We start from the raw sequence: 21,595 nt of genomic DNA, 5'->3' as shown, positions 1-21,595 counted from the left end.
TGTGATGATATATAAGCTGGTATAATCTCCTCCTGCTCTGTCACTAGGTCAAACCACAGGTCTCATTATAAAAAAAACACTTTCAAAGCTCATGATCTCACACACACTCAAGGCAAACACATGTAAGCACATATGTATAAAACATGTTCCTGCAAGTGTGTGTGTACACACACTCACTCTCACCTGTGCTGAGCAGCAACAGAACCTTCATGGCGAGGAACTCCTCATAAGTGAGCTGTAGACGGACAAACTCCTGGCTCACCTGCCGCATGCCCACACACAGATCGTACATGGCTGACTGCCGCATCCGTTCCCTATGAGAGAAATCAAGATGATCTGTAGTAAACAACGTCACTGGCACATGTTTCTGCAATGAAATAAAGTAGTTAAGAGAAACAAAAAGAACAAAGAATTAAAGACCACAACGCTTCTTCCAGTAATACCACCATAAGGGGTTACATTGAAGTGTGTAAACAATAGTACATAAGAGGCACCTTTAAAATGTTACCTAGAGATTCTCCAAAGAATTCCACCAGTGTGGTAAAACTATCCAAAAGTATAATTTTCAGTCTTTTTTTGTTACAAATATGCAGCAAAGATGCTCCACTGAAGCTGGAGGGAATTATGAGATTTGCAAGTGGCCTTACCTTACCTTACCAATGTTGTGTTGACAAAGAAAACAAAACACTTGATAAGCAAATGCTAGATAAGTGGCCTGACAAAAAGAAAGCAATATTCACAAATACTCCTGGAGATCCCATTAACAAGGCATTGGAGAGGTCTAATGCCCTGACTGTGATTCCACCAACATGAAAACTAGTAATCGTAATATATTGTACGACTTGTACTAAAAGAAAGGAAACATCTGAGAACAAATTTGGTGACTCATTCCAAGGCCCAGATGGAAGAATTAGGACATCTGTCATTCATAAAAGTTCTATGCATTACCTACACCTAGCATGTTGGTTTATTTGTTAACACTTTGCAATAAGGTAACCAAGTATATAATAATATAATGCCGTATTGTTAGTTTATGTTAACTAATGTTTTTAACTAATGATAACAACTGGAACCTAATTGTAAAGTGTTACCGTTTATTAAAATATTATTGCTAATTTGATATCGCTTTTAGTGTCCAATAAGTGTGTAGTAATCTCAGCTCTGTTTAACACATATTACTATGCTTAAATACCTTCCTCAGAATTCCCCTCAAAATTAACCCAATAGAGGGGGACAAAATGAATGCAATAAATGCAATACATTGTTTTTTCACTTCCTGAAACATAACTCACACATAAACCTAGCACAGAAACTGGTTGTGGAGCAAAGCATGCTTCTTCATTGCATGCGATGCATGTCCCGAACATAATAAACACAGGACCGGATTTACTGTATGAAGAATTGAGACTTCACCCGCAAGGGGTGAGCCAGGTGCGGAAGAGATACGGCTAGCTACCGTATCTCTTCGCATCGCCCGAAAACGCTCAGTCACTGTCATCTGAACCAAAAACAGAAAAAGCGTGAGAGAGAAATTATTAAAGAAAATAATAGTTTTGATATTTAAAACTTCAGCAAATTAAACTTTAGCATTATATATATGTGCCTGGCCAAAAAAACTAAAAGTTGCATACTCTAATATTTTGTTGGACTGCCTTTAGCTTTGATTACGGTCTGTATTCGTCATGGCATTGTTTCAACAAACTTATGCAGCATCACAATATTTATTTCCGTCTAGAGTAGCATTAATGTTTGGCCAAGATCTTGTATTGATGACGGGAGAGTCGATCAACTCCATAAAGTCTTCTCCAGTACATCCCAAAGACTTTCAGTGGGGTTAATGTCAGGACTCTGTGGTGGCCAATTCATGTGTGAAAATGATTCCTCAAGCTCCCTGAAGCACACTTTCACAATTTGAGCTCGATGAATCTTGGCATTGTCATCCTGGATTATGCTCTTACCTTCAGGGTAGAAAAAAATCCATTGATGGGATAACCTGGACATTCAGTACATTCAGGTACTCAACTGACATTGTATTGCCGCATTGAAGCAACCCCAGATCATAGCATTGCCTCCAGAGGCTTGTACAGTGGGAATATATATATGACCGGTGCATCGCTTTATGGGGAATGGGATACATGGGATATGTCTTCCGACATGGTTGTTTAAGAATTGAGAAGCTACAAACTGCATCAGTTAGAGTTAAAAGAATTGTTGCCAGCTGAAACATATTAATCACTGCAATATAGAATGTCTAATAATGTAAATGTTTACTTTTATTAAAGATTTATATCTCTAAAAATGTTTCTAATTAACTCTATTCTCATATAAATTTACATATTAAAATGTACATATTTAAATAATTAAAGTAAATGATAATTAACCGATTTCTTGCAAGTTCTTTGAAACAAAGTATAAAGTAAATATATCTATTATTATATTTTGCATATATTATACCTGGGATCCTAATTCTGCAAAATGTTGTAGCACAAAGTACATGAATTGGATTACAATGTATGGATTCTGCAGCAGTCCATCTTGTCTACAAGTCTAAAACAACTCAATGTATTGTATCTTTCCTCATATCTCAGCCTGATGTTACAGTAGCTTTTCTAATTAATGTTTTTGATTAATACCTTCCACATCCTCTCATAAACTTGAAACTGAAATTCAAACTGGGTTTTTTAAGAGGAGAGAGAGAGAAGGACATTACATTTGTTGGTGCTCCTCTTTTAGTTGCTATGGAGAGCGTTTCTGTGAGTGATGTTAATGAATTGTATGCAAGAGCTGTGAAATCTAGAAGTAAATACACATAAAGCAGTCTGTCAGATCGCTCTCACCAAACCCTCCATATGTGAATGTGTATTATATTTTGCGATTCTTTGACATACTTTTTGAGGACACTGAAATCTTCTTATGTCTTCAAACTTGGAAACATTTTGCTCTGTTTGTTATGCCCTTCTTCAAGGTAGACATACTCTTTTACAGACCTCTTGTTTTCAATCAATATCTTTCAAAGCTACTGCTGCACAAGTCCTGCAGAGTAAGGTTAGCAAATATATATATATATACCGTTTATATCCATTACACACTCTGTATTAAAGGAATAGTTCACTCATTAATAAAAATTCTGTCATCATTTACCTCCTGTCATTCAAAACCTATGTGGGGCCATTCACTCCGAACGCATTATTGCATCTGTCCATGCTGTTTTTCTATGTAAAAAAGCACTGGACGGAATCCTTAGACAGATGCGCCACATCTCCCTTAACACTAATGAATTATGAATTGTGCAGATTCTCGCACTTTTACACGCAAAGCTGAACCAAAGCTCCTTTCACTGACTGAATTCTACATACAGGTAAAAGAGCTGTCACTCAAAAACTCACTACATTTACATTTACATATTTGGCAGATGCTTTTATCCAAAGCCACTTACAATGCACTTATTACAGGGACAATCCCACGGAGCTCAAGGACACAATGGTGGTGGCTGTGGGGATCGAACCTACAACCTTCTGATTACCAGTTACTTAAGATTACCAGTTATGTGCTTTAGACCACTACACCACCACCACTCCATATACTAGCCAATAAGGAATAATCTAACTATTATTAGAACGATTATTAGACTATTCAGCGATTATTAAAACGATTCATCATTAGCTCTTAACCTATTTTTCAGCTTGTGCCCTGACTTAAAAGGTTGCATTGAACATGCTTACTAACAATAGAGGGGACAAAATCATCTGTTAAAAATACCTTTAAATGACATTCACTGAATTAAAGGGGAAAAAAATACTTCACATTAAGTTTAATTCAGTAAAGAAATTTACTGCAAAAAAAAAAAAAAATCCTATTGTTATCAAGTGTTTTTGTCTTGTTTTCCATTTAAAAATTGTCTAAAAATCCTTAAAACAAGATACATTTACTTGAGAAGCAACATATAAGATATTAGACTTGCTTTAATAGAATGTATCCTGAATATAAATGCATTTTGTATAGAAGTGTATTTTCTTTCACTTGGTTATACTTCTGTGAGTGCAGTAAAGACAAAATATACTTATATTCAAGATCAATTCTCTAAAAGCAAGTCTAAATATCTTATATGCTGCTTTTCAGGTGAGTGCTTATTTTTTAAATGATTTTTAGATATTTTAAAATATTTATATTTTTAATATTATATTCAAAATTCTCAGATAACAATTTTTCTTCTGCAGTATAGCTGCAAAAGAAAAGGTATGTTGTTTTGAAGGAGTTTTAGATATGTATATAGGAAAACAAGCCAAAACAATAACATATCAAAAATGTGTTTTGTTGCAGTGCATAATGGGGTGAAGACTAACCAGTTTCGGAGTTTGTAGTTATTTACATGACCTGCTTCCGTATTATTTTAACAAAATAAAGCTATAACGCATTAAATATATCTGCATTTAAGATAACCCCGGGGTGTTTCCTTTAAAAAACGCTGGAAACGCAAGATTTGCTTCAGCAGAGCAGAGCGGCAGCTCCAGCTTCACTTATTCCACAACGAATATATTTCTTATTCTTCTGTATTCACTTATTTTGTATTTTTGTATTATAATTCCCTCATAGTTTGCAATCTACAATCTACATGGAAAGTTTAGAGTGCATCTGGACTGTGAGCTGTGTAATTCTTCCTCTCTTCAGTCCGGCGCGTACGGCTGTGCTGCACTCTCGCATCATCATTAGAGTTTAATGTGATCTCATGTTACGTTAAATGATATCAAACGACTATTCGACAACAAAAAATTTTCGACTTTGTCGATAAAGTCAACAAATTGTTTCAGCCCTACTAGCCAATGAGAACTCATCTCTGTTAGCCCCACCCATACAAGACCTTTGTGACAGAACTGTGAATGAAAACTCAGGGAGCGTAACTAAAAACTTTGGAATCGTGACTGAAAACTCTAGCAGCGCATACGTAAAATCCTAATCTGCAAATGCAGGCAGAGAATATCACTAACAAAGGATGCTGTTTATTTCAAGACTACATTTTTATTTTGCCTTTGTTTTCAGACTGATTTTTATTCATTCTCAGTTGTTTTTTTTTTTTTTTTTTATTTAGTTTGACAGGGACATTGTACATTAATAAAACATTCCTGTAAATGTACCAGAATTAGCCAAAGGCTATTTTTCATCCGTAGTCCCTGGACAAGATGTTACAAGTCAACCTAAAGGAAAAATTAATTAAGAATACATAATAGAAATTTTAATAATTACACAGTACCATAAAAAGCTTTTTAAACAGTTTTGGATCAATTAAAAACAATCAAGCAAAATATAAACAATAATAGGATGACTAGCAGATATGAGATTCTAATGTTGACAAATCTGAGTACTGATTAACCAATTTTTCAATTGAACCCTAAATAAAGCATATGTGTCTAGATCTCTTATAGTTGTCGGAATACTATTCCATTCTTGTGCAGCTTTGACAGAGAAAGCAGACTGACTAAATTTACTTCGTCTAAGCGGTATGATACAGTCTTGTCTTAATGCACCTCTTGTAACGCGATAATCAGTTGTTCTAATACTGAACTAACTGACCAAGAGGGGAGAAGACAAACCATGAATAATTTTATACATCAGGCATATATTAGCATACTTAATCATGTTTTCCCAACTTAAGAGTTTATATTTTTCCAGTATTGGACAATGATGAGAATATACCGAATTCTTATCAAAGACCTTAAGTGTACGTTTGTATAAGGACTCTAATGGTTTTAGAGTCACTGAACTCGCCTGAGACCAGGTGGTTAAACAGAAAGTCATGTGAGAAATAACCATAGAATTCATAAACATCTTAGCTGCTTCTAATGACATGTTATCTCTAGTAAGCCTAAAATTATAGAGATTAAACTTAACCCGCTTACAAACCTTTTTTACGTGAGCTTTAAATGTAAGTTTAGAGTCAATCAGTATTCCCAGATATTTATATTGTGGCACTACCTGCAGCCTCATCCCTGACACGTAAACATCAGGCTCCCTATTAATACTGTTTGACTTAGATAAAAACATACATACTGTTTTGGACACATTTAGTTGCAAGCAATTTTCTTTTAGCCATGACGACACATTAGCCATAGAATCCGTAAGTTCATTTGCAACTTGTTAGACTATTACCATGTATATAAATCACTGTATCATCTGCATACATTTGTACAGTAGTGCCAGGGCATGAAAGATGAAAATCATTTATATACATAGCAAAAAGCACTGGACCCAAGATAGATCCTTGCGGAACACCAGTTGATATACATAAATCATTAGATATGTGAATATGTAGTCTAACACATTGAAATCTATCTGATAGATATGACTCTATCCAGTTAAGTGTATGTGTTGAAAAATTAAAACAAGCTAATTTAGACATAAGGATTCCATGATTAATGGTGTCAAAGGCTTTCTTTAGATCTACGAACACTACTCCAACTACACCACCTTTATCTAATAGAGTTTTAATATTTTCTATAAAAAAACAATTTGCGGTTTCCGTTGAGTATTTTGCTCTAAAACCAAACTGCATTGGATGCATTGAAAATGAACTACTACTCAAGTAACTATTCATCTGTTCTGCAACTAGTTTCTCCATAATTTTCTAAACGGTTGGTAATATACTAATTGGCCTATAATTATCAATAGAAAGGGGGTCTCCACTTTTTAGTATTGGAACAACAATCACTGACTTCCATGCACTTGGGAATTTTTCCTGAGAAATTGAAAGATTAATAACTTATACAATGGTTAACTAATAGGTTTAATTAGGGTCAAACTAGATTCTTTGAGCATAACAACATCCATACCATATTTATCTTTTGCTCTAGATGACTTAAGAGATCTAATTGTTCTCATAATATCAGAGTCACTAACTGGCCTTATTCTAAAAGCAGGCTCCACTGTTGTAACTGGACAGGCATTAGTATACGCAGGCGGAAAACAACGAGTAATAGTTTCAACGGAATCAATAAAATGATGATTAAAAATCTCTACCATCTCAACTGGATTATTTACTGATTTCCCTTTTACTTTAAGTTCTAGAATTTTCTTATCTTCCTTTTGTTGGCCTGTTAATTTTTTTAACTGATTCCAAATAATTCTAGGATTGCCTCTTGCTTTTTCTATCATAGTGAGGAAAAAATCTGCCTTAGCTTTCTGTAATTTCCTTACCACAGAGTTCCTCAACATAGTAAATCGATATCTATCACTACTCAATTTAGGTTTAAGTGAGGTTTTCAAAGCATGATCCCTATCTTTCATCAAATTCAGAATATCTACATTTATCCATGGGACCATATTCTTTTTCTTTCTATGATTAAGTTTACAGGTATAATCAGTAATAATATTTCCTAATCTTTTTGTAAAAATGTCACTATCTTCCTCATAATTAATACCCAATAATAAATTATCCCATTCTATCTGCTGAATAGCACCTTTAAAATGTTCTTGTTTATGCTTTGGTATCCCAAAGAATTCACATTTCTTAACAAATGAGCTAAACCTCTTCTTAGTTAGATTCCTAGTTACCAAAATCATATTATGGTCAGACAAACCAGTTATCATATTACAAGATTTCAGAATTCGCTCAGGTCTATTTGTAAATATCAGATCAATTTGACTTTTAGTAGAATTAGTTATTCTAGTAGGTCCACTAATTAATTGTTTAAGATCAAGACCATCAGTTATCTGCTTAAGATTTTTCCTGGTAGATTTATCTTCCCAATTAATGTTAAAATCACCCATAATTATTACCTCCTTGTTAAAATTACATTCTTTCAGTAAAGTATCAAAATTTTCATAGAAACTGTAATTAGATGAAGGGGGACGATAGATTAAAATGAGAGTAAACGACATTTGTGTAGATAAGACAATGTTTAAACCAATGCATTCCAATTCATGACAATTCACCCACTGGATTTCGTTACACTGAATACTATCCTTTATATATATCATTACTCCACCACCCTTGGAACCTTCTCGATCCTTTCTAAAGACAGTAAAACCAGGCACCTGAATTAATGCAGTAGAAACATTTTCGTGAAGCCAAGTCTCTGATAAACAAAGGAAGTCTAAATTCGAGTTTAATAAGAGATATTTTAATTTGTTTCTTAAAAAGTTACGTTAGAAACAATTGGCACAAATTTAATCCCATACGGATCAATGACTCAATTTTGTGGACAAATAATTCAGACCGGTTTTCTAAACCAAATTACATGATTCAGTGAAAAGATAAGAATCTGACATTGCTACTTTTCAAGATTTTCACTGAATAACAACTTCGGAAGACTTGGAATACAATGCATGAGACATTATATAACGTGTATAAGACATATGGGCTTCTTTTATGATTTTTTGTGTTGTAATTGCATGGAAACCATGCAACCAGTACAGTCTTCCAAATGTCCCTTTTGTGTTTCACAGAAGAAACGTACACAAGTTTGGAACGACATAGGGGTGAGTAAATGATGACAGAATATTCATTTTTGGGTCAAATTTGACTTTTAATTACCTTTTATTAGAAATATGTTGACCTATACCTTAAACTCAGGGACAATATAAAAATGTGTTCTCTATTTCATAAAGAATTAAACTGCTTTAATATACAGTAAGTGGTTACCTTAAAACAAACTTTCTAAGAATGAACAGCAGTTTTATGCCTGCAAGTGTGTTGAACCACAAGCCTTACATTTCCTGCAGAGGACCTTTGAATTGTTGTCTCAGTCTCATATAAACAGGCTCATGGTTTTTCAGAGAGCAGAATTTAAATTCAAAGCTTCAGAACTGTGCTGCTGCTCCGGGTGGCAATAAAGAAACAGAGACCCAACTGCTCATGTTAAAAGGATAAACTGAAAATTGTCATTATTCGCTCAGCCTCATGTTGTTCCAACCTGTATGACTTTCATCTGTGGAACACAAAAGGAGATGTTAGGCAGCATGTTAATTTCAGTCACATTCACTTTCATTTACTTGTATCTTTTATTTCATACAATGTAAGTGATTAGTGACTGAGACTGTCATTCTGCCTAACATCTCCTTTTGTGTTCCTCAAAAGAATGAAAAGTATATTGGTTTGGAACATCATGGGGGTGGGAATAAAAAAAAAGATGTAAAAAAAAATATATGAATAGATATAAACATGCAATTCCATAAATCCATATGTTAATTCCATAAAGACAAATTTTCCCCAAGTTCTTTCCATGTCATTTGGCAAATACAATGAAGTACTCCAATTCTCCTGCAGGGGACACTGTGCTCTGTTTTTATACGTGCTTCCTTCTACTCAATAAATGCACATAGTTCTTCAAAAAGCCCACAATAAAAAGTCTTTCCACTCAACACTTCCTTGCAATCTCTATTCGATTACACTGAGTATGTGCCCCATTGACCTAACAATCTGCCCTGATCAACATGATCAAGAGGCATTTATAGGGAAAGGACAGTTTTGAGGTCACAGGCTTGCTCTTGCCGAGAGCATTCATATTAAGTTTATCATTTGATATCATTTTCTTGGTGTAGCTTGAAGCACAAGACAAGATTATCATAGGGGCAAATATTGACTATAGGGAATAGGAAAAATAGATATGCACTTTTCAGATGTGACTGGTATCCTTTCCAGCAACTTTCCACATTGTAGTGAAACACATTAAAAGAAATCAAAATAAGCATTGTATAAACAATGTATCTCTACAGTGTTTACACCAGTCAGAGAATCCAAGCATGTGAAAATGTATTTACATGAATTGTCAAAGACATTGTTTTAGTAACTCCAAACAATTCCAATAGGAGACAAACTTAGTAATATTAACTGACTTTTTTTCTTGATCACTTAAATATCTATTTTTTGGGGTAGCTTTTGGTGAATTTTTAATATGTATGACTTTTAAATTCATGTACTGTATGTTTATATATATATATATATATATTCAGATAAAGGTGAGGGCCTTGTGATAGCCACTCCAATACCTTGACTTTGTTGTACTTAATCCATTTTGCCACATCTTTGGATGCTTGGGTACATTGTCCATTTGGAAGACCCATTTGCGACTGAGCTTTAACTTCATGGCTGATGTCTTGAGATGTTGGTTCAATATATCCACATAATTTTCCTTCCTCTTGATGCCATCTATTTTGTGAAGTGCACCAGTCCCTCCTGCAGCAAAGCACTCCCACAACATGATGCATTTGGTTTGGATGGTGTTCTTCGGCTTGCAAGCCTCACTCTTAACAATGGTCATAATGGCCAAAAAGTTCAATTTGTAAACTGTAGTCTGGCTTTTTTCTGGCAGTTTTGGAGCAGTGCCTTCTTCCTTGCTGAGCAGTCTTTCAGGTTATGTCGATATACAACTTGTTTTACTGTGGATACAGATACTTGTCTACATGTTTCCTCCAGCATATTCACAAGGTCCTTTGCTGTTGCTCTGGTATTGAATTGCACTTTTTGAACCAAACTACATTCATCTCTAAGAGACAGAATGCATCTCCTTCCTGAGCGGTATGATGGCTGCGTAGTCCCATGGTGTTTATACTTGCATACTTTTGTTTGTACAGATGAACGTGGTATCTTCAGGCACTTGGTTGATTTCTTTTGATTATCCAATGATATCAAGCAAAGATGCACTGAGTTTGAAGGTAGGCCTTAATATACATCCAAAGGTACACAAAGGAATTTTCCAAGCTGCTTAAAGGCACAATTAACTGACCCACTGGAATTGTGATATAGTCAATTAAAAGTGAAACAATCTGTCTGTTATCAATGGTAGGGAAAATAACTTGTGTTATGCACAAAGTAGATGTCCTAAACAACTTTAAATATACTATAAATAAAAAAAAATTTGATTATCAAGTTGATATAATTTTACATTTTATATATAGTCAGTTCTCATTAGATTAGAAAAAGTCATGAAGTTTCAATCTGTCACGTCAATGTTCAGTATCGTTTTTGAGCTTTTAGGACCACAAACAAGACATGAGGGTTAAGATGGTGTTTGGATGGAACATTCCTTGCAATATATTCCAGAATTGAATATTCTGGATATGAATGCCTTGTCTTTATGAAGCAAGCATGTAGTGTTGTGCAAGCTGAATACACTAAACAATAACTTACTCGTTGAAGACGAGATCAGGGGCGAAGTAGAGCATTTGGGCATTGGTGTGTTTGTAGGATCTCCAGCTGAGGGAGAAGGACGAGAGACACATCCAGGAATACTGGATCAGCGTGATTTGGTCCTCAATGGGTAGACTGCGGAAACCTGGGGAAAGAAAAAAAGAAGGGGAAGTAAACACAGAGCAGATGGGATACTCGGGGACATGGCTTGTCCTAAAGCAGGGCTAATATTAAATCAGAACTGTAGGCTCTGATAAACAAACTACAAGTTATAAACTACTTGCTATATGATTGTTCATGTATTGTTATTGTGTGAGTTTAATTCCTAGAGCTGCTGCTGCCATTTGTTAAGAAATGATAAAGTTTTGCAGTAGAGGCACCATAATCTGTTTTACATGAATCACTGAACGTTTCCACTCATTGTCCTGCTGTCAAAGATGGTTAGCAATAAATAGAACAGACTGGATTATTGCCAAAAGTCTCATTGAGAGCTATAAAGTCACCCGCATGCTACCACATGCACATGCCACAAAACTTATTAGAGTGACCGAAATAATTTTTCTGTAATATTCAATTCAGTTTTTGATTATAATGTGACATAGCATCAACTTAATGGACTCTATTTTAGTGACTGAGCAACGCTACGTGCAACGATCCTGCACTGCTTCTTATAAATTTTTTGTGAGAGTGCTAATTCTAAGTGCAATTTTCGTGCCAGCATAAACTGCAAGTGGCCATGGGTGGGAATGTCTGCACTATCTGTGGGTGTATGCACACAAACTGTGGGTTTATTGTAAGTTAATGAAGTGACGCAAAGCATAATTTTGTTGTTGCAATAAGATGTCTGAGAACTACAACTATTCCCAGCGCTAAGTAACAAAGTGGTAAAAAAGTTAATGTCCAAACTCTGAAAATACAGTGGAACATCAAATTATGTCCCTGAAAATCACTGTTAATCATAGCCATGATTTGTGCATCAGTAGATCAATATGATAAATTAAATTCACATTCTCAAGCCTACATCCAATTAGTCCTGACAAGCACTTAATTTTCCAATGTGTACATGCGTGTCACTGTCATAAATATATGCCTTACATTCAACAAGGACAGTTATTGAGCAAAAAAACTTAAGTCCATATTTCTGTTCTTCTAATTGAAATCATTGCATACAGCCAATTTACACTACCAACTTATGAATGTGTCAACTTCGTTTATATCACTAGAGCTTGATAATGAATAGAATATATAATAGGACGTAAACAGTGCAATAACCAGAGAAGAACCTCTAAATTAAATTGTACTTGACAGAGCCCATTAGCGATTTGTGCATACAATTTTGCCAGAACCCACTTGCTCGTACCTGCTTAGAAGAAAATACCAAAACTTCATGGCCATGCCCACTGACGTATCACATAGTGCTGCACTTAAGGCATAGCACTCTTAAAATAGAGCCCAAAATGTCATTTGTACAGTGCCTTCATCATTGGCAGGCAATCTCTGAGCAGCTGCCCTTGTTCTCCCTAGTTCTCTCTTTATATACAGTATATTATATATATATATATATATATATATATATATATATATATATATATATATATTCATATTTTCACATCACCACTTTAGAAACTAATGGTGATGTGAAACTAAGTGAAAATAGTGCAATTATTGACAGATTATATGGCAATTTAATGATCTTGAGATGCCTTCCTTTCCCATCACATAACTGAATTTTCATCCTTATCAGCAATTTTCAGCCACTAAAATAATTTTAAAATCACACAATAATAAAAACATTAAATAAAAAATGTGGACATGTAACAAATATAACTCATAATGAGCACTCTCTAGCCATGTGCATCATTTTAAATTGTCCTTTCTCACATTCCATGAATGTCACTTGTAGATTGACTCCAGTATGAGGTGAACTGGCCGCACAAAGTCAGACTTGGAAAGGCTTGGAAAAAGTATTTGAAAGTCAGATAGCCCGTTTGTCCTGGTGTGTTTTCAGGCTTCTATTTATACATCCGGATATAGCAAGCAGACACCCTGGTATCAAATAATTGCAATACAGCAAATGACCATCTCATAGCAAAATACCTTTCAAGACTTGGGGTAGAAAAGACAAAGATAAAAATATTTAATCCAATTAAATACTGAGATGTTACAATACAATGTTGGCCACATATCTTTATGAAAACCTGTCAATTACTGTTCCTACAGACAAACATTTTGAGAGAGAGAAAAAAAACTTCTATATGATGAGCCAACTTATGAAACCCTATTTTCTACATGTTTTGAAACTATTAATGTTCATTTGAAAACATATGGACAAGCATAATTTGTTTATACATTAATATAAAGCCAAACCCGGGGCCTGGGTAGCTCAGCGAGTATTGACGCTGACTACCACTCCAGGAGTCGCAAGTTAAAATCCAGGGTGTGCTGAGTGACTCCAGCCAGGTCTCCTAAACAACCAAATTGGCCCAGTTGCTAGCGAGGGTAGAGTAACATGGGGTAACCTCCTTGTGGTTGCGATTAGTGGTTCTCGCTCTCAATGGTGCGCGTGGTAAGTTGTGCATGGATTGCAGAGAGTATCATGAGCCTCCACATGTGAAGTCTCCGCGGTGTCATGCACAACGAGCCAAGTTATAAATGCGTGGGTTGGCGGTCTCAGAAGCGGAGGCAACTGAGACTTGTCCTGACCCGGATTGAGGTGAGTAACCGCGCCACCATGGGGTCCTACTAAGTAGTGGGAATTGGGCATTCCAAATTGGGAGAAAAGGGGATAAAATATATATATAAAGCCAAACACTTTGCTGTTTCTTGGTGTCAGTACTTGTAACCTCTAACCGTGGGGGAATCAAATGTGGGCTGAAGATGGGACATCGATCTTGGATGTTTGTAACATGGATGTTATGATTTTTCGCTGATGTTTTAAGAATAACTTGACTTCAAGTGCATATATGTTCAGTCTGATCCTGTCATTAACTTGAATTCTGGAAATTCTGTTTTGAGGATGAAGACCCAAATTTACCAAAGCACCCAACATGGCTGCATGATTTATAAATAAATCTCAAAAACCAAACAGTTCAACCGATACTTCATCTTGAACTGAAATAACCTCCAAAACTGAGCAGAAACTGAAACAGCAAACATTAACCAGGGTTAGGGGCAAAAATGGCAAAGTAAATTGAAGTATTTGGCATAACAGTTTGCCACACAGTGGGTTATTTATGGTTAGATAAAAAATATGCCTTAATAAGACAAAAATGTCCCTGGAAGTCAACTATGGGGGCAAGTATTGTCCCTTGATTAAAAAGCTTTGAAAGAGAAGAACACAAAGATGGAATCAGATAAACAAACAAATTTGCATTGGAATGGTACCTGGAAGTACTTTGGCCCATTTGACCACTCGGATCATCTGTTTGCCGGCGAGCTGGTTGAGACTGGTGAGCAGATGGTCGGTGGTGTCGGGTTGTGTGTTGTCATAGCCAGAGAACACCACTTCAGGCTCTATGAGCTCCAAGACACTACAGACAGACGGCGACAAAAATGGTGCTACCGCGGGGACATGGGGGACAAGTGCGGTGGCTGGGCTCAAGTCTTTCTTGGAGGTCAGGAACGGAGTCCCATCCTTTGAGTTCTGCAGGCAAGAATCGTTGCTAACGCTCTTTATCTTTCCCAACTTCTTGGACTTTCGTGCTAAGGAGAAAATATACCAGACATCTATTATTAAAGCAGGAGCCTGCTCCATTTTTAATTGCATATCTGAACTTATGATAAACATTAAAGGTCTTAAAATGATTTATAAGAGAGATAAATAATTTGAAATGAACAAGATCTTAATGAAAAGACCCTCAGTGTATTCTTAAAGCACTCTTATTGCAGTTTTTCATATCTAAAATGAGCTGGAACTGATAGCAGTAATTCTTAATGTAGATATGGATTTTATAGCAGGGATCGCTGCAGGTCTGGTTCTACAGGGGCAAACGGACATTAAAGCACCCTCAATTGAACAATGTTGGTTCTTTATTGCATCTTCACTTTAACTGCTAGAGCACCCTCACTATATCCAGAGATTTTGATCTGGAACTGAGCCTGGATCGTAGTGCAGATCCCTTGTTTGCTACTTGTGACCCTTCATTGCATGGAGATGTGCTTTTCTATTCTGTGCCAACAGATTTCATAGCACATTAACACGTGAGACTGAAGGTGGCATGTGTGCTAGTCGCCACACATGCTTAGATTTTGTGCTCTTTACAACTTTGTAAACTATTTGTAGACATTGTATTTTAAGTTATACATATTTTATTAACTTGACTTTATAATAAATGCAGATTTCTTTATAATTTTTTAAAGAAAAACATTAAATACATCTTATTTAGGCTCCTTTAGACAGTGTGTGTGTGGGGAGGGGTGTTGAGAGAGAAATAAATATACGTCATGCATTAAAAAGTTTATCAGTTTGTATGATTTCATATTAACTTGAAACTACATAGAATAATCAATACATGAATGGCTATTTATGCAATAACTTTTGAACTATAAAAAATTTAATTTTAAGAAATTGAGACCAGATACAGCATCTAAACATATACAGTCTTCCTTACACATTCATATAAATCTTGAACCCTGAAATCTTGAAAAAAAAAATAAACAAATATAAAGCATGTCTAAATTGTTTCTCAACTACCAAAACAGAGCAAGAGACATCAATTCTACATTTGTTTTGGAAAGTGTTCAAAATGTAACTATATTGCAATTTTGTTTGTAATCCTCACGGATACCTAAAGATAATTCAATGTACTTTCAAAGGAGAGAGTGGTAGAGCAACTGGGAGAGCATGACACTTGCAACACTAAGGTCAAAGGGAACTCAGCCTGATAAAATGTACTTAAAAACACTTTAAATTATTCTGTATAAAAGCATCTGTCAAATGCATAAATGTAAATTATATTACGCTATTATATATGATAGGCTATATATGACACATTTAAAAACTACAGTTAAACAGAAGTTGTGATCATTTTACTAATTAGTTATTTATAAACTTAGATTACAAGTTACACATATTTGATTGGAAATCAACACTGTTACATTACCATGCTTTTTCACAGTAACTTATTAGCAACACTTTGCCAGCTAGTTACTGTAAAAAACTTGATTATAGTAAGCTATACTGAAATTGCTGTGCACAGTAATTAACTGATTACTGTAGTTGGTAGCTGAGGTATATTACTGTAAAAATATAAACTGTCAAAATCCAAAATGTCTAGAAGGACTTGAAGTAATATCATAAAATATAAATACAGTCATCTCTAGCACTCTTGATAGTGTCGCACCTATTTCTCTTAATTAAAGAAAAAAGCCCTGTACCATGGTACAATGATCACACTCATGCTCTCAAGAGAGCAGCTCCAAAAATGGAACACAAATGGAAGAATACAAAAGTTGAGGTATTTCACAGTGCATGGAAGGATAGTGTTTGTAGCTCATCAGTCAATCATTGTTTTGAATGAAGGCTATACAATTTGAATGAAATTGCCCCCAAGTATGTAGTGTTACAGGGATCAGTTTTAGGGCCTTTGCTTTTCTCCTTATATATGCTTCCCCTCTGAGATATTGTCAGGAACAAGTTTTCACTGTTATCCCGATGATACCCTACTTTACATTTCTTCGAAACCTGATGAAATTTCACTATTCTCGAAATTAGCAGAGTGTATCAATAAAATCAGAGATTGGAATGCCAGAAATTTCCTTCTACTTAATTCTGACAAAACAGCGGTACTAATTATTGGACCAAAAACCTCTAAAAATAAGCTGCCAAAATATAATTTGACTCTTGTTGGATGTAGTTACATCTTCATCTACAGCGAATAATTTTCCTTGGAAAATCTAATTTCCAATGTTTGTAGAACAGCATTCTTCCACCTCAGAAATATTGCTAAGTTACGACATATGCTCTCTGTTGCTGATGCGAAAAATGTTCATGAAAAATGAATGCGTTCATGACCTCAAGACTAGACTATTGAAATGCATTACTGGGAGGATGACCTGCAAGTTCAAAAAATAAACTTCAATTGGTTATAAATGCAGCAGCCAGAGTGCTGACAAGGACCAAGAAATATGATCAGATTAGCCCCATTTTATCATCTTTATGTTTTACTACTTGTTCAATTTCGTATTAATTTACACATTTTGTTAACTGCATACAAAGCTTTGAATGGTCTAGCTTTGCAGTACTTAAGTGACCTTCTACCATGCTATATTCCATCACGTTCATTACGATCTCAAAATTCTGGCCTGTTAATATTTTCTAGAATATCAAAATCCACAAAAGGAGGTAGATAATTATATAAACTACAGAATAGTCTCCCTAACACTTTTCGGGATGCAGACACACTCACTCAGTTTAAGTCTAGACTAAAGATCATCTATTTAAACAGGCATACACCTAATTTATCCATCATCTCACAATTTGTCTAGAAACAAGGTTTCTAGGTTTCAACTAGAAACAATTGTGTTCTATAGGGCTGAAACAATTAGTTGACGTTATCAACAACATCAACAATAAAAAATTGTCAACAAACATTTTCGTTGCCGAATAGTCGTTTGATTTAATTTAATGTAACATGAGATCACTTTAAACTCTAATGATGTGAGCAGCACTGCAGCTCGCACCTGACTTAGGAGAGGAAGAATTACACAGCTCACAGTCCAGATGCACTCTACTTATATTTACTTATATACTTACTGTTTATTTAAGATACATTCTCTTAAAGCAAGTCTAAATATCTTATATGTTGCTTCTCAATTAAATGTATATTGTTTTAAGGATTTTTAGACATTTTAAATGGAAAACAAGACAAAAACAGTTGATGATAATAGGATTTTTTTGCATTGAATTTCTTTACTGAATTGAACTTATAAAAAGTATTTTTTCCCCCTTTAATTCAGTTAATGTCATTTAGAGGTATTGTTTTTTTATATATAATTTTTTCTCTCTTCATTGTTAGTAAGCATGTTTAATGCAACCATTTATGTCAGGACACAAGCAGAATAATTGGTTAAGAGCTAATGATTAATCGTTGCAATAATCGCCAAATAGTCTACTAATCGTTAGTTGCAGCCCTAATGTTCTATAACTCTGCAAATATATGAATGGCATCTACACTAATATTATTCTATTTGTTTCCCTGTCTCAACCTTAAAAGTTGTCAAATGGTTATTAAACTATCACATCTCACACACTTTACATAAATAAATGAAAATTATTGTGTGGTGATTGCTACTTTGAGTGCTAAAGCACATATCTGTTAATCAGAAGGTCACTGGTTCGAGCCCCACAGCCACCACCATTGTGTCCTTGAGCAAGACACTTAATCCAGGTTGCTCCGGGGGGATTATCACTGTAATAAGTGCACTGTAAGTCGCTTTGGATACAAGCGTCTGCCAAATGCATAAATGTAAATGTATATATAAATTGATTGTTATGATTTACTTATTACTTATTATATATTAATTAGATGTAGGCAACCCCATGAGCAGGCAAGTATAATTAATGTTAAAGCCTGTCCATTTATTCTTAAGGTGTTAACATTGCACTTAGGAACATTCTTTCAGCCTTCTTAAAATGTATCCTATCTTTCTAATTACATTTTTCTTAAGAACATTTTCATGAGTGACTCCACCCAGGTCTCCTAAGCAACCAAATTGGCCCGGTTTCTACGTCTCCTCAGTAAAGCGTTCAACAAGCCACATGATAAGATGCGCGAATTGGCGGTCTCAGACTCGGAGGCAACTGAGATTTGTCCTGCGCCACCCAGATTGAGGAGAGTTACTATGCCACCACGAGGACATTGGGAATTGGGCATTCCAAATTGGGAAGAAAAGGGGAAAGAGAGAAAATAAAAATAATATTTTCGTGATTTTGGCCCATGGAGCATGACTTACAGTAATTTTATAAATAGGAAAACATTAAAGTTAAACATAAACTGTACAGCGATGAAAAAAGGATAACATTTTGTGACTGATTGTAGGAGTGGTCGTTGACAGTCAGTGCAGGGCCATCGGGATCAAGTAAATTGAAAGAAAATAATATTTTATCAATGTTAATGTTAAAGTCTTGTAGTCATAACATCCAATACTTTCCAAAATATCTTTTAATAGTGTGGCCATTCACATAAGATGCGTTGTTGTGCCTAAAACAGAAAGATGGATCACAACAGAATAGTGAACTAGAGGGCCTCGAGACAGATTTGAAAAATTTTAACCACGTCAGAAAAAGCAGTGAGATGCAACATCCAAAGACATCCCTAAGGACTTAAACTTAAAAAAAAATTATGCAGAAAAAAACAAGAACTCATACTTTGAGAACAGCCTCAAAGTAAATCATATACTTTCAATAACATCCAAGTTTTTCTTATTTATTTATAACCATTTTTTCTTTAATTATCATCTTATTACTGCTTGAACTTAATTTGTAATTTTTGGTTTTTTTAGTGACTGCTGTGCTAAAATGCAAATTCTCTCACAGCTGCGCCTGTCGTTGGGGCTTGTACTTGAGGTAAAGTTTGTATCCTGCGGGGGTGGACAGAGGCTGAGAGTGAGAGACGGGGAACAGAGCCAAGATTACAGTTCATTATCGTAACCACGTATACAGTTTATCTAACTACCAAAAGGTTACTAAATGTTAGAATTTTTAATATAATAAAGGAAAGTATAATTGTTTAACTTGCCTGCAGTTGTCTAATCTTTATGGACTGAGCACAACACTAAGCGCTGATGGCGTGTTGATGCAGGAAGATTTTTTTCCTTGGAATGATCCGAGATCAAAAGGAGTCTGCCTATGTGCGTGTTAATGCAAATAATGACCACAATTTATGAATACAAGTTTTATGAACACAGAATGTACAAAATGTACACTCCTCCGAAAAAGACGCTGTGGGTTCCGCGACTAAATACAATTATAGTAATTTTCTATATTTAATAGTTGTAAGTACGTTGTGGGTTCCGCACTTATAAACAATTACAGTAATTTGCTGTATTTAGTGGTTGTAGGTTCCTTGTAGTTTACACCTATAAACAATTACAGTAATTTGCTGTATTAAGTGGTTGTAGGTTTGTTGTGGGTTCTACGCCAATATACAATTACGCTCATTTACTGTAATTAATGATTGACGTCACAGAAATTTCTAATGATGCAATTCATATTACCAGTGTTGTTATTTAAATATTTAATCACGATGTATAATGTAATTAATCGCAGATTTTAAAAGTGCTGAAATTGGACTCTATAGATTTATTTTCCGGTCAGAATTAATTTAGTTCCTTCTAAGGAAAGAAAACAAAGCAATATGTTACATTTACATTTTCCAAACAAAGCTTTCCACAGTATAAAGATAGAAATAAACTAAAATAGCACCAATTCAAGTAACATTAAACATTTCCCAAAGTCTAAGTGGGAGGTTGACTTATTGAAAGAACTAGTCTTCATAGGTGGAGTATTCGATTCAATGCACATTAAATCTTTTAAACACTCATCCTCCACAATATTAATGGGTTGGTAGGCGGTGGTTATCCACTTTTGCCAATGCCAGCTTCAAGTGCTGCTTTAAAGTTTGAACTCCACATAAACAGAAGAGAACAGGCGAGTTAAGAACAGCACACTACCCATACTCTTAATGCTTCAGTCATATTTATGTATGGCAGAAATCGTAGTAGTAAGATACTAGTAGTAGTAGTAAGTTTGCTATTCCGAACATGGTCGATGTCTTGTTCTGCTTTTAGCACTGGCATTGCCCAAGAATGATACTTGATCCGAGTTGTCTGGTTATCATTAGCTGACACTTCGAAAGATCAGCTCATCAGTGGCATGTATCTTGTGTTTGGCTTTTACAGTAGGTGATAGTTAATACTTGATGTGTTTTATTGTAATTAAATTACACTCTACCAAAACTGCAAAATAACGTCTTTTTTGTCACAAAAGCCATTTAGTTTTCTTTGTTTTTTTGTCCAAAAAATAGCATTAAGACATCCTGGTCCTTTCTTCATCACTTGATCATTGACACTGAATTGCTGTTGCGTGTGAGTTTGTGGTGTGTATATTAGTGTAATTCACCCTGACACAGTGCAAAGGTTCTGCCCTATTCCAGCCAGCATTTACAAAGAGCTGAATAAAATCAATATGTTATCAATATGTTTATATCTTATAAGATGTAGTGGCCTCAATCAATATGGCCATAGGCTAGCAATTGTTGCACAAATGTCTAAATTACTTCAGAGTATCAGTTTTTCATGTGCTGTATTTTTTAAAATCAACCATGCTCTTAAAGGTTTCATACACTTTCATCCTTTTTTCCAGCTCACAAAGCACTGATCATTGTGTTGCAATCATATTGAAAACACAGGTGCATGTGAAGTACTTTTCAATATGTTCGTAGATCAAAAACTGGAAGAAGATATTGAAATCTG

The 21,595-nt window shown here is 35.1% G+C and overlaps 1 protein-coding gene across 3 annotated transcripts in view; it reads right to left on the bottom strand.

Annotated features, from left to right (window-relative positions):
* The window catches only part of LOC127643432 (mineralocorticoid receptor-like), a 130,825-nt gene that overhangs the window by 11,581 nt on the left and 97,649 nt on the right, over positions 1–21,595 (bottom strand). For 2 of the 3 annotated variants that reach the window (XM_052126179.1, XM_052126180.1), the window contains exons 5-7: positions 14,507–14,824; positions 11,123–11,267; positions 184–314 (exon numbers count right to left, since the gene is read on the bottom strand). In XM_052126179.1, the coding sequence (XP_051982139.1) occupies positions 184–314; positions 11,123–11,267; positions 14,507–14,824 (594 nt within the window). Of the gene's footprint in view, positions 1–183; positions 315–11,118; positions 11,268–14,506; positions 14,825–21,595 lie in introns of those variants that run through there. The other variant, XM_052126181.1, reaches the window with a different exon arrangement.

The sequence above is a fragment of the Xyrauchen texanus genome, chromosome 5 (assembly GCF_025860055.1).
Source record: "Xyrauchen texanus isolate HMW12.3.18 chromosome 5, RBS_HiC_50CHRs, whole genome shotgun sequence".
In the NCBI taxonomy this organism is placed as follows: domain Eukaryota; kingdom Metazoa; phylum Chordata; class Actinopteri; order Cypriniformes; family Catostomidae; genus Xyrauchen; species Xyrauchen texanus.
This window is presented reverse-complemented; position numbering and strand designations above follow the sequence as displayed.